A 12,814-nucleotide genomic window follows, 5' to 3' on the forward strand; every position below is an offset into this window, starting at 1 on the left:
TGAAGAAATTGAAATGAGCTCACTTGGAGTTTGGAATTTTTTTGTTTCATTGAACGTATGAATCATGAGGTTTTAATCTTTTTATTTCTTATTTTTTATAAACCGCATATTAATCGATATTAAAAAAAGACTATTATTATATTAATTATATTATTGGTGTAATTAAAAAGATTAAGAATAATATTAATTATTGGAATTATAATAATTCTCGTGATACAAATAGCAATACATAAGACTATATCTTTCTTGCTTCCTCTCGCTATATTTGTTAATTACTTATTCATGAATAAATAGGGTGAATGATTAGGAATCATTGTATACATATAATTTGATATTCGAATAAGCAGTTATATTATTCTTTGGAATTTTTTTGAATTTCATTGATCAATTTTTTAACGTATGAGGAAATCAATCATCATGTTTTAATCTTTTTAATTTCTTTCTATATTTTTTATTTTTTATGTTTTTATAAACCGCATATTAATCGATATTTAAAAAAGACTATTATTATTATATTAATTATTATTATAAAATTATTATAATAATTCTCGTGATACAAATAGCAATACACAAGATTATATCTTTCTTGCTTCCTCTCACTATATTTGTTAATTACTTATTCATGAATAAATAGGGTGAATAATTAGGAATCATTGTATATAATTTAATATTCGAATAAGCATTATATTATATTATTCTTTGGAATTTTTTGAATTTCGTTGATCAAGATTTTTTTATGAGGAAACCAAGTGTTTTAATCTTTTTAATTTCTTCCTATATTTTTTATGTTTTTATAAACCGCATATTAATCGATATTAAAAAAGACTATTATTATTATATTAATTATATTATTGGTATAATTAAAAAGATTAAGAATAATATCAATTATTGGAATAATTATAATAATTCTCGTGATACAAATAGCAATTTTTTGGGAATAGGACTATATCTTTCTTGCTTCCTCTCACTATATTTGTTAATTACTTATTCATGAATAAATAGGGTGAGTGATTAGGAATCATTGTATACATATAATTTGATATTCGAATAAACAGTTATATTATTCTTTGGAATTTTTTTGAATTTCATTGATCAATTTTTTAACGTATGAGGAAACCAAGTGTTTTAATCTTTTTAATTTGTTTTTATAACCGCTTATTAAATCAATATTTAAAAAGGACTATTATTATTATATTAATTATATTATTGGTATAATTAAAAAGATTAAGAATAACATTAATTATTGGAATAATTATAATAATTCTCGTGATACAATTTTTTGGGAATACAAGACTATATCTTTCTTGCTTCCTCTCACTATATTTGTTAATTACTTATTCATGAATAAATAGGGTGAGTGATTAGGAATCATTATATACATATAATTTAATATTGAAATAAGCAATTATATTATTCTTTGGAATTTTTTGAATTTCATTGATCAAGATTTTTTTAACATATGAAGAAACCAAGTGTTTTAATCTTTTTAATTTCTTCCTATATTTTTTATGTTTTTATAAACCGCATATTAATCGATATTAAAAAAAGACTAATATCATTATATTAATTATTATTATAAAATTATTATAATAATTCTCGTGATACAAATAGCAATACACAAGACTATATCTTTCTTGCTTCCTCTCACTATATTTGTTAATTACTTATTCATGAATAAATAGGGTGAGTGATTAGGAATCATTATATACATATAATTTAATATTGAAATAAGCAATTATATTATTCTTTGGAATTTTTTGAATTTCATTGATCAAGATTTTTTTAACGTATGAGGAAATCATGTGTTTTACTCTTTTTAATTTCTTCCTATATTTTTTATGTTTTTATAAACCGCATATTAATCGATATTAAAAAAAGACTAATATCATTATATTAATTATTATTATAAAATTATTATAATAATTCTCGTGATACAAATAGCAATACACAAAACTATATCTTTCTTGCTTCCTCTCGCTATATTTGTTACCAACTTATTCGTGAATAAGTAGAATGAGTGATTTGGAATCATTGTATACATATAATTTGATATTCGAATAAGCAATTATATTATTCTTGTTATTATCGTAATTCAGTTTTTTCTAATGAGTGATTTTCGACGTCAGGCTCGCGATACATTAGACGCGTGATTCGATAGGACGACTAATCGAATCGAACGCCCTTAATTCTGAAAAGAGGATTTCGATATGCACGAGATACGAGCTCGTCGCATTCGTCGTGAAGTTAGCCTCATTTTATTTCCTGGTAAATATTCACCCATGCCATTCGTCAAATATATCTCATTCTGTTATTCAATTCAACGAATAATCTCATGGAAAGGACATGTCGAAAAATATTGGTTCCGAGGAAACGAATTAAAACGGTATTTCCGTTCGCGTCGGCAAACACGTTTACTGTCTTCTCGCATTTCCTTTCGAAAACTTTGACGAAAGTTTGTACAAACTATTCGATTCGAATTTCCTTCCTTTTTAATAGAATGAACGAATAATAACAACTCGGCAGATCTCTGTGTTTTTACTCGTTTATCTGGTGCTTGCATCATACTTACCGACCCGTGATAGAAATTGTTAAATGTCCTCATGCATATGCATGATATTTGCAAAGTTTGCGTTATATAAAAAGAGTGTATCTTATAAATACATAATCGATAATACGTAATATTAATAAGTGAATAAATAGATTGAAAAAGGCGAAGAAAAAGTTGGCGGTCTCGATTGATAACATCGGGTGTTTCTCAGTCGGTGTCTCCAACGACACGGTGCATACTAGAGGCGCGCCAGTCGCCGTCGACGAGATGGCGCGATACGTCGCTCGCGTCGCATCTAGTCGCGAAACGTCAACGGCGTCGCGGTGGTCGCGTCGTGGGCGCCCTCGCCGCCGGTGGACGCCGGTCGAAGCGAATCGCGTGCCAATCTTTTAAAACGTTTTCTCGCCACACCCTGTTGCCAGTTTCTCTGTGAAAAACACGCGATTATCCCGTGGTATTATTTCGAGTTTCCTTTCGTTTCTCCAATTTTTTCCAATCTCCCTAGATTTCTCGAATCGCGTGGTCGCCGGCGGTCATCGTCCTTCCATTCGATCGAGGACGCCAGAGTTAGTCCCGCGGTTCCTTCATTCCTCGCGCTACCATGCATCTGGACGTCGAGTATTATTAAACAATGACGCGATTTCGAAGGACGCTTTGTAGTGTTCTCGATACGAAGGAGGGACGTTGTTGGGATGGAGATCGAAGGAGATCATTCTGGAGGTGCGTTCCCGTCTAATCCCCCTAGCGAAAACTCCTAATAAAAGAAGTAAGTGATAATGATTCTCGATGAAACGTACGCTGCTCGCTTTTTCGCATCGCTTTCAAGTTCTATCTCGTAATCTCGAGAATTGAAAGAGAATTTTCGTTGTCCAATTGTCTCGGTATGGCAACGTGTGCATGTCGCGTTGTCTCGCTTCAATGAATGATCACCGGTTCGGCTCTTTGTCTTTCTCGCGGCGTCGAACGGCGACGCTCGGCGGATCCTCCGTCAACTAATATTGATTATAAAAGCGGCGGTGGCGGCAGCAACGGCGACGGAGGTGGCGGTGGCGGCAGCAACGAGGATTTTAGCGATGCTTCCTTTCGATTTGGTTTTCCTTCTGGCAGCCGGCTGCCGGCAGTAGTGCACGCGTCCCGGTTACAGATAGTGCGACGATCGCGTGTAAAGTGTTCCATGAATTTATTTTCTTTTCGGTTTTCACTTCTGGTCATCGAACTATTATCGTTTATCGCGGGTGTTTGACCTACGATGAAATGTAAGCGGGAATTCCGTTGACGCTGCTCGTGGCTTCGAGCTAAGGTTAGGAGTCCGTTTGATCCGTAAGTTGTCTCGAGAAAGGGAAAAAGAAAAAAATAAATAGAGGAATAGCAAGCGGTAAGTAAATCATCTCGCGATTAATTTTTACGATAAATTGTGCAAAAGAAAACTAATCTAAACTAATCCGCGAGCGGGCCATTCTCGATATTTTTCATCCACGCTTCGAAAATTCTTCGTTCAAGCCCGATCGATGATCTCGAATATACGTATAGAAGGTTTAGACGAGCCTCTTTCAAGTAAGAGGTCCTGATTTTCGCGTAACTCGACACGGAACGGGACATGCGACACGTGGACGATGGAGAGCGGCGCTAAATAACGCAAAAGCACGTCCTCACGCACGTAATCGCGCACGCACGCACGCACGCACGTGCACGTGCCACGGATGTTTCCTCTCTCTCCGAAAGGCATTCTTCGGCTTCAAAGGCGATATAGATTTTTTTTCTCTCGGCACATGCTCGATTCAGAGACGGCCACGCACACACACGCTCTCGTTCCGACACGGCAGGCGTATGCGCACCACGCTGCTTTCCACTCGCGTTTGCAGCTAGTACTCGCCTCGAAAGAGGGTGAAATTAAGGGAACGTTGAATGCACCGTCCTATAACCCAGACCCCTTTTTTTTTTCAGTACACTCTTCTCTCTTCTTCCTAGCTCCGTCTCGCTCGATCTCTTTTCGTTTTCGCTCTCCATCCGTCTTCAATACCGACTCGATTCTTTCTCTCTCCCGTTCCTTTGCTTCTCGTTAAATTCGGCCATTGTTCGCGGAAAAGAGTAATAGTTTCGCGATTGTCCGATCTCGAACAAAACAACGAATTACTCGCGACGGTTTTCGATCGAAAAATTGCCAAAAAAAAAAAAAAAAAAAAAAAGGAGAAAAAAAACGTTGGAGAAAGCTTGGTTTAAAACCTGACCGCCTTTCCAACAGTTCCATTCTCCGTAATAACCTCGAACAATTACGGTTAATTAACGCGCGTTGTGGCCGAGTCGTCGGTTCGCTGACCTTTCGTCCGAACGCATCGTAAACCTCTCAAGGTTGGCAGTCCTTTTCGTTTCCACGTAATCCGATATCCATCGGTCGGATATTTTTTCGCGTAATTTTCGAAAGCTTTTTTCGATCCTCGGCTCGACCCGCCCGCCTCTGTGAAATTCGAATCTCGCTATAGCGAGAAAGGAAGAAGGGAGGGGGGGAGGGCATGGAAGATGAAGAGAAGGCACAGGAGCGCACTTTGGAACGCGTATTTTTGGCCGACGATAATCGATAAACGGCCTGCGGAGCTGGCCGAGAAATTATTGTCTATTTGGTCGAGTATATCTAATACCACGTTACGTTACGTGTTGTAACCGATGATCGGTTTATCTTTCTCGTCGTCGAAAGACGATTTTACGCTTTAACGAATTTTTTTCATGTTGAAAATTCATTTTGAGGCAAACTCTCTCGTTTCTATTTCATTTTGCCCGATGCGTTAAGTGCTAATTCAATATCGAAAACGACGTGCACGCGTGGAGATATATATATATATATATACGGATCAAATAAATTGAACGAAGATCGAATCGCCGATGGATTGTATCGACAAAGTGGCGGATTTCGTTGGAACGAGCGGCGGGGAGGGTTATATACGAGCACGGTTGCAGAGTGTAAAACCGAGTCAAAACTTTTCCGCGCCTAATAGACGCCGATCGTTCTCGTCGGCCAGATTAATACGCGGCTCTTGTATGGTCACTATTCTGCCCGATGCTTTTCCTGCCTTGAACAAGAGCTACGATCCCGCTCGCTGTTGGAGATTGGATAGTTTTTCTCTCATAAAAAGAGTAACATTTTTAACAATAATCCATATGTAATTATTATATTTGTATAATTTTAATAATTTTAATAATATATTCTTATATCTATGTGTATAGAAAGAGAGAAATTTGAAAATCTAATGTTATATCTATAAAATCTTATATCTATATGTATAGAAAGAAAAAAATTTGAAAATCTAATGTTTTATCATATAAAATATTGGACTCTTTAAATGTATAATTTTAATTAATCGTATAATTTTAATAATTTTAATAATATATGATTATCGCTTTTTTTTCTTATATCTATATATATAAAGAAAAAGAAATTTGAAAATTTAATGTTTTATTATAAAATATTGAAATCTTTAATCGTTTCAAAATAGTTTTTCTCTATAAGATAGAGTAATATTTTTAATAATAATCCATATGTAATTATTATATTTGTATAATTTTAATAATTTTAATAATATATGATTATCGCTTTATTCTTATATCTATATATATAGAAAGAGAGAATTTTGAAAATCTAATGTTTTATCATATAAAATATTGGAATCTTTAAATGTATAATTTTAATTAATAATTTTAACAATATATGATTATCGCTTTATTCTTATATCTATATATATAAAAAGAGAGAAATTTGAAAATTTAATGTTTTATTATAAAATATTGAAATTTTTAATCGTTTCAAAATAGTTTTTCTCTATAAGATAGAGTAATATTTTTAATAATAATCCATATATAATTATTATATTTGTATAATTTTAATAATTTTAATAATATATGATTATCGCTTTATTCTTATATTTATATATATATAGAGAGAGAGAGAAATTTGAAAATCTAATGTTTTATCATATAAAATATTGGAATCTTTAAATGTATAATTTTAATTAATAATTTTAATAATATATGATTATCGCTTTATTCTTATCTATATATATAGAGAGAAAGAAATTTGAAAATTTAATGTTTTATTATAAAATATTGAAATTTTTAATTGTTTCAAATAGTTTTTCTCTATAAGATAGAGTAATATTTTTAACAATAATCCATATGTAATTATTATATTTGTATAATTTTAATAATTTTAATAATATATGATTATCGCTTTATTCTTATATCTATATATATATAGAGAGAGAGAAATTGAAAATCTAATGTTTTATCCAATATTTTATAAAATATTGGAATCTTTAAATGTATAATTTTAATTAATTGTATAATTTTAATAATTTTAATAATATATGATTATCGCTTTATTCTTATATCTATATATATATATAGAGAGAGAAATTTGAAAATCTAATATTTTATCATATAAAATATTGGAATCATTAAATGTATAATTTTAATTAATAATTTTAATAATATATGATTATCGCTTTATTCTTATATGTATATATATATATATATAAAAAGAGAGAAATTTGAAAATTTAATGTTTTATCATAAAATATTGGAATCTTTAACTATTTAAAAATTCTCACAACAGACATGCAACAGTTGTAGCTGGATAGGTCAAGAAATCAAAATTACTCCCGTAACGTGTCTCGTGATGGCAATCGAAATCGATCGAAGCCAACAAGCAACACGTATAATGTAATTCTAATCGCGCAGGATCATGGGGCTACGTGTAGCGCATTCGATCGTGTTCCGTGGAACTGATTAAAGTCGATGGACTCCTCGTGCATCGATCATCTTATATTTCGAGAGAATTATCTTTCTCTCGTATTCGTCCCTTCTATAACTCGCTGCAACTTCCGCTGTAATTACTACGGTGCATCATTTTTTGCGTAGGAGTTGCCTCTCCGCCTAGTCGAAAAGGGGACACTGAACTTTTGATCGGGATATTGCTATTATTCTATCCTAAAAACATTTTAAAGATTTATTTGTAATTTATCATTTAAAAAAAAAAATTAAAAAAAGAGAATAATAAATATCTTTGGTTACCTTTTCGTTTTACTTATTCGCGATTTTTCTAAAAAAAAAGTGAAAATTATCGAAAAACAATTTAAGAGAGATTACTCGTCGATATACGCGTCGATTCGTTGCCAAGAAATTGTCAAGCCTGTATTTGTACGCAGGTACAATATTTGCAGAGACCGACCGTTTGGAATCTTATCTACGATGACGAATTATCGAATATCTGAACGTTAGATTAGATTTCTCGGTTAACGGGCGAATATAGGCGGACGAGAAAGAAGACAAGCTTTCGTTGATTCGTCTGTTTCGTTCCCTCGTTCTCCGTCTCTCTCTCTCTCGCTCGCGTGTGTGCTACACACCGCTATTCTGAAAATAAACGCGTTCGAGAATCTCGCGGTGTCGTGGTTGCCAGTACTGGTTGTATCGTCGAGCACAGAGCTTCGAGTTTTATCGAACCGGTCGGTGCATGGGGATATCGCCCGCGTATCGCTCAGATCATCCGTAGTTGTTCCCTCGTCGCATGTACTCGTGTACTATACTTTTCTCTCTTTTTCTTTTTTACGACCAACGCTTCCGTTCCGTGATTTCGAAGGAGGGCGAGAAAGGCAGGGTTACTTGGAAAAATCAATTTTTTAGCAAGGAGAAATTTTCGCGAAATTCGCCACGTGTCGCTTGATTCAATAATATTAAATAATTTTTATATATATTATATATGTGTATCGAAGTAAAGTGAATGATAATTGAATAAAGTAGTGTATTGTTCGAAACAAAAAGAAAATTAATTTGAAAAAAAAAAAATTCAGATATTAAAAATGATATACGTTCGAAATGTTAATTTCGATCGAATCGTATTTTCTACGTCGAAAGACTCTCGGTGCTTTTAACGGATTTCAATACGGATGTCGGTTATATAAAATTCTGCCCGTCTTCACGGTAATGGATTTCAGCGCGTAGACTCATCCCTGTAGAAGATAAATCGACGGATGACGTTTCAATTTCGCGATCGACGCGAAGTTGTCCGTCTCGTCGGTGAACGATCGATGACGAGGAGATAATCCATAGACGAGTGAAAGACATCGAAAGGACTCTCGTCGCTTCTCTTATCTCGTCGCCTGTTTCAGTCGCGGCCAATCATCTTGGAAATTTACCAATTAATTTTTACGAACGAAAGTCCCTGCGTTGACATCCATTAGTCTGGCGGCAATACCCGAGATACCAATGGAGATACGTTTGCCTGGAATTCGCGGAGCTCGTTGTTAATTGGACGTCGACCGTCCCTCTCGAACGGATGGACACAACCGTTTGCGACCTACATTCGCATTGCGAGCCACCACTGTCGTCGTCCCGATTAAACGTAGATTCGTCGCTCAGTTACCTCCTCGATACCGCGTGCCACGCGGATTATCGCGACACACTCGCGTGTAAAATAGTGTATTTAATTTTGTAACCACGGTTTGGAAATATATCGGACCGGACGAGTGGAAAAAAAGTGAGAGAGAATAGAAACGATTCTAGCGAGTCGGTTATAAACGCGGTTATGTTCAGGCCTGTGTTCAAAAATTAGTACGAACGGCGAGGAAATGTTAGAGGGCAGCACTAGATTGCTCGCGTTGCTTTGACAAGTGACGAATCGTAGAGACTGTTGTAGGTTTATCTTATGCAATTTTATTACTTTGTGTTGTAATTTTATGTTTTTTGCGTTTTTACAGTGTTCCGTGGTTAAGTACAATAAATATATAGCATGTATTTATCATAATAATAGGTAACGTTTCTTGTTTAAATGGAAATATTGCGAGAGGAAGCGAGATAGAGCATTTGTTTCGTTCAACCAATAACGAACGTGGCGAAAAGGTGGTAGGGATTTATACGTTACGTTCGTCCGTGGAGAATACGTGTATATGTGTATTGTTATTCTCGCGATAGACGCGAACGGTTGACCGTGGTTCGGTAAATAGCGAATACACTCGGTACGTGTGTTAAACCCGTGTACGGAATTTCGGCTCTCCCTTGATACTCGTTTCTCGAGGGAGCGACACGAACGCGAATAAAGTGGCGCGTGCCTCATGGCGCCTATCGTTCGCACGTGTCTTTCGTAACTATTTCCGCCCACTTCCGCGAACGCGTTATTCTCGGCCGTGTTTATCCACGACTTTCTGCCAAATAGGTCGTGCCAAGGGGAAGGGGAGTACTTCCCCGTCGCGCTTAATTCGATTTTAACCCTATCGTTATTATAGGTGATTATAATCGCCCATCGTTGGACGTGCAGCGTATATCAAAGGTGACTATACAGTCATCCAACAATCTACCATTAAAATTCCTTGTCAAGTTTTGCCTCGGCTTGATATCCTTAATTGACACTTAAACGACGTGTAACAAAAATAATTATTCCAGGAATGAGTCATCCTCGTGCAAAGACTGATTTATCGAAAAAAAAGATCCTCGGATTTTTTGACAAGAATAAACAAAAAGTATCGTTTTTGCTACCGAAAATCCTTTTTCTATATTCATATTATTATTCAGTTAAGTCGTAAATTTTTAGAAAGAACCTCAAAGTGTATCTATCTCACGCTTATCTCCTTTCCTCCTTACCTCTTTTCCTCTTTACCTCCTTTCGTCCATATTCAATCGCGACTGCTTAAGCATGTAACATCGATATTTTATGCGTTTACCGAAAAAGAGTAAGTATATAAGTAGCGTAACTAAACTCCAACGCCACGAGTGAATGGATTGATCGAACGACTGTCAAATTCTCTGCCCCTTTCTCGAAAGGAAAGAGCTCGAAAGGAAGGAAGCGTAGACTAAACAAGAATTTTCGCGACTTGTTTCAGGTGGGTCCGGCAGGGGGGAGGGTGAGGCAGGCTCGAACGAGGTTCCAACTGGGAGGAGAGGCGGCGGTGGCGGCGGCGTGGGTAGCGGAGTCGGCGGGGGCGGGGGCGGAGGAGGAAGCGTGCTGGGGGTTGGCGGAGGTGGCGGAAGCGGAAGCATCGGGGGCGGCTCGGGGGGCAGAAGCGGATCAGGGGGAGGCCGATCGAGGGACGAGCCGAGGAGGCACACCCTCGGCGGCGATCACCAACCGTCCCTACATCATCAGCAGTTCAACGCGGCCCAGCAGCTACACCCCCTTCATCCCCATCATCTGCCGCCGCCACACGGCCAATACGGTACGCCGCCCACGCGTCATACCACCATGGATCTCGAGGTGAATCTTTGCTCACGCAACATGTAAATATATATATATATTGACATCTTATTGTTTGCTCTCGTTTATCACGTAATTTTTCTCGAGTCTTTTATACGCCGTGTTTTTACCCCGTCGAACGCGTTCTCCCGAATCTTGACAAAGAATTTGACGTTTCTTTTTTTTTCTCTCTCTCTATATATATATATTATCTTTCTTTCAATTTTTATCTTATCTCCGTTTTATCGAACTGCAGGGGCTACGAAAGTTGTAAATTATCTGTATATAAAAAATTTATATCTCCGTTCTTTTTTTTTTTTGTTCGATAATGTTAATTGTATAAATTACGTACAATTTGAAATTTAATCTAACCATCCGTTTTTCGTGCGTTAAACCACCCGAGCTGGGGGTTAATCGATTAAGGGGGTGGAGTCTCTCGCGAGACGCGGGGAAAAGTAGCCGTAAATCGCGTTACCGTTCCGGGAATACAAATTAGCGGATCGCGTGCGACGATCATATATACGTAAGGGACGGTGTTCGCCGAACGATGTATCCGGCAATGACTTGAACGGATATATAGTTGTATTCCGAGGTCAAGAACCGAGCATAACGAAGGGAAGAGGTTAATTAAGTCCCGTATACACCTACGCCGTCCTCGTTTCTCATCTTCCGTTGCCTCGGCTCCGTCGCCGGTTCGCATGTTGTGTTCGAAACGTTTCGAACGTTTTCGGAACACACGCGCTCGTGGCGCCGTTTCGTCTATTTTCGGGCGCAGCTCTCCTGCGCACGTTGTTTATCCAGGTTTCGTGGTTTTCGACCGAGGAAATGGATTCCGAGAAATAAACCAATCGTCAGCCCCTGCGAGTCGCTCCTTAATCGTGTATACATTTTACCTAAGTAGCTTGGTGGCGTACACGTGGCACTTAACCGTTTCAAGTTATCGTGCACGGTCACGCCTTCCTGCTCGTTATTTCTCCCCCCCCCTCCACTTTTTTCGATTATATTACTCTACTGGTCCTTTTTTTGCCCGTCGACGAAACGCGTTACCGAATTATCTGCGTCGTTTTTATAAACGACGCAATAAACGTGATCGCCAACTTTCGAGACGAGTGAGAAGAATTTTTAAGAATCTTCTCGAAGAAGAAGTCGAGAAGGGAAAATAGAGGCTAGGGAAAGACTTGGCGATCGCGAAAGATTTTTGCAGAATCGCAAGAGTTTCCACAGGCCAGCCTTCGAAACCCACACCAACGCAACGACCGCAGAGAGAGTACTCCTTCGACCATGCCTCGGGTCGATCGATCGCGATCGCATTGTTTCGCTCTTACCTTTTCACAGTGCTGCATTTCCAGCAAACCTTTTTTTCTGCTCCATGCATATATACGTCTAACTGGTTTACTTGTGTGTGTGTGTTTCCGTGTACCTGCCGCCGCCTAACAGATGGGGACCAAGTCTCGCCAGAGAAAGGTAATTCTTTTTTTTTTTTTTTTTTTCCCCTTTTTCTTTTCACCTTTTTTGTACACGTTTCTCCCTTTTTCTCTAAGCGCTTGGATATCGTTTCGATTCGCACGATGGCATGCATCCGTTTTTTCATCGTTTCTCATCGTTTTTTCTCTATTATATCGTCGAACGTGTACGATTGTTCTCTCTTTTTTTTTCTTTTTTTTTTCTTTCTTTCCTTCTTTCTTTCTTTTGTTCGCGTCGAATTCGAACCGATCGTTTAAACAGAAACAATAAACGAAGAGAGAATCGGACGAAAGTTCCGCGGTTATACTGACAAACACTTTTGATTGTTCCAGTCGCCTCTTCCGCGCGGGTACCCACCTCCCTCTACGACGATGTTGTTCGATGACGACCCGGGCATCATGTCCGAGGTGGAGACATCGAGCACCGGATTTCGACGGGGTGGCAAGCAAAGAAGCAGCCTCCCCGTCGTACGGACCCCCAGCAAAACTCTGGAGCGACCACTAGGTAACTCACGACCCGCAATAGAATTAGGAGCGTCTTGTTGCTGCCTCGCTGCTCGATGCCCTTGTCGGACATTCCTCACGAAACGA

The 12,814-nt window shown here is 37.5% G+C and overlaps 1 protein-coding gene across 28 annotated transcripts in view; it reads left to right on the forward strand.

The window, feature by feature from the left end:
- Window positions 1–12,814, forward strand: part of LOC411277 — a 98,145-nt gene that overhangs the window by 40,682 nt on the left and 44,649 nt on the right. For 27 of the 28 annotated variants that reach the window (XM_006564623.3, XM_006564649.3, XM_006564652.3 and 24 more), the window contains 3 exons: window positions 10,411–10,781; window positions 12,198–12,224; window positions 12,557–12,728. In XM_006564623.3, coding sequence (XP_006564686.2) covers window positions 10,411–10,781; window positions 12,198–12,224; window positions 12,557–12,728 — 570 coding nt within the window. The remainder of the gene's footprint in view (window positions 1–10,410; window positions 10,782–12,197; window positions 12,225–12,556; window positions 12,729–12,814) is intronic. The other variant, XM_006564629.3, reaches the window with a different exon arrangement.

This window comes from Apis mellifera, linkage group LG8, assembly GCF_003254395.2.
Source record: "Apis mellifera strain DH4 linkage group LG8, Amel_HAv3.1, whole genome shotgun sequence".
In the NCBI taxonomy this organism is placed as follows: Eukaryota; Metazoa; Arthropoda; class Insecta; order Hymenoptera; family Apidae; genus Apis; species Apis mellifera.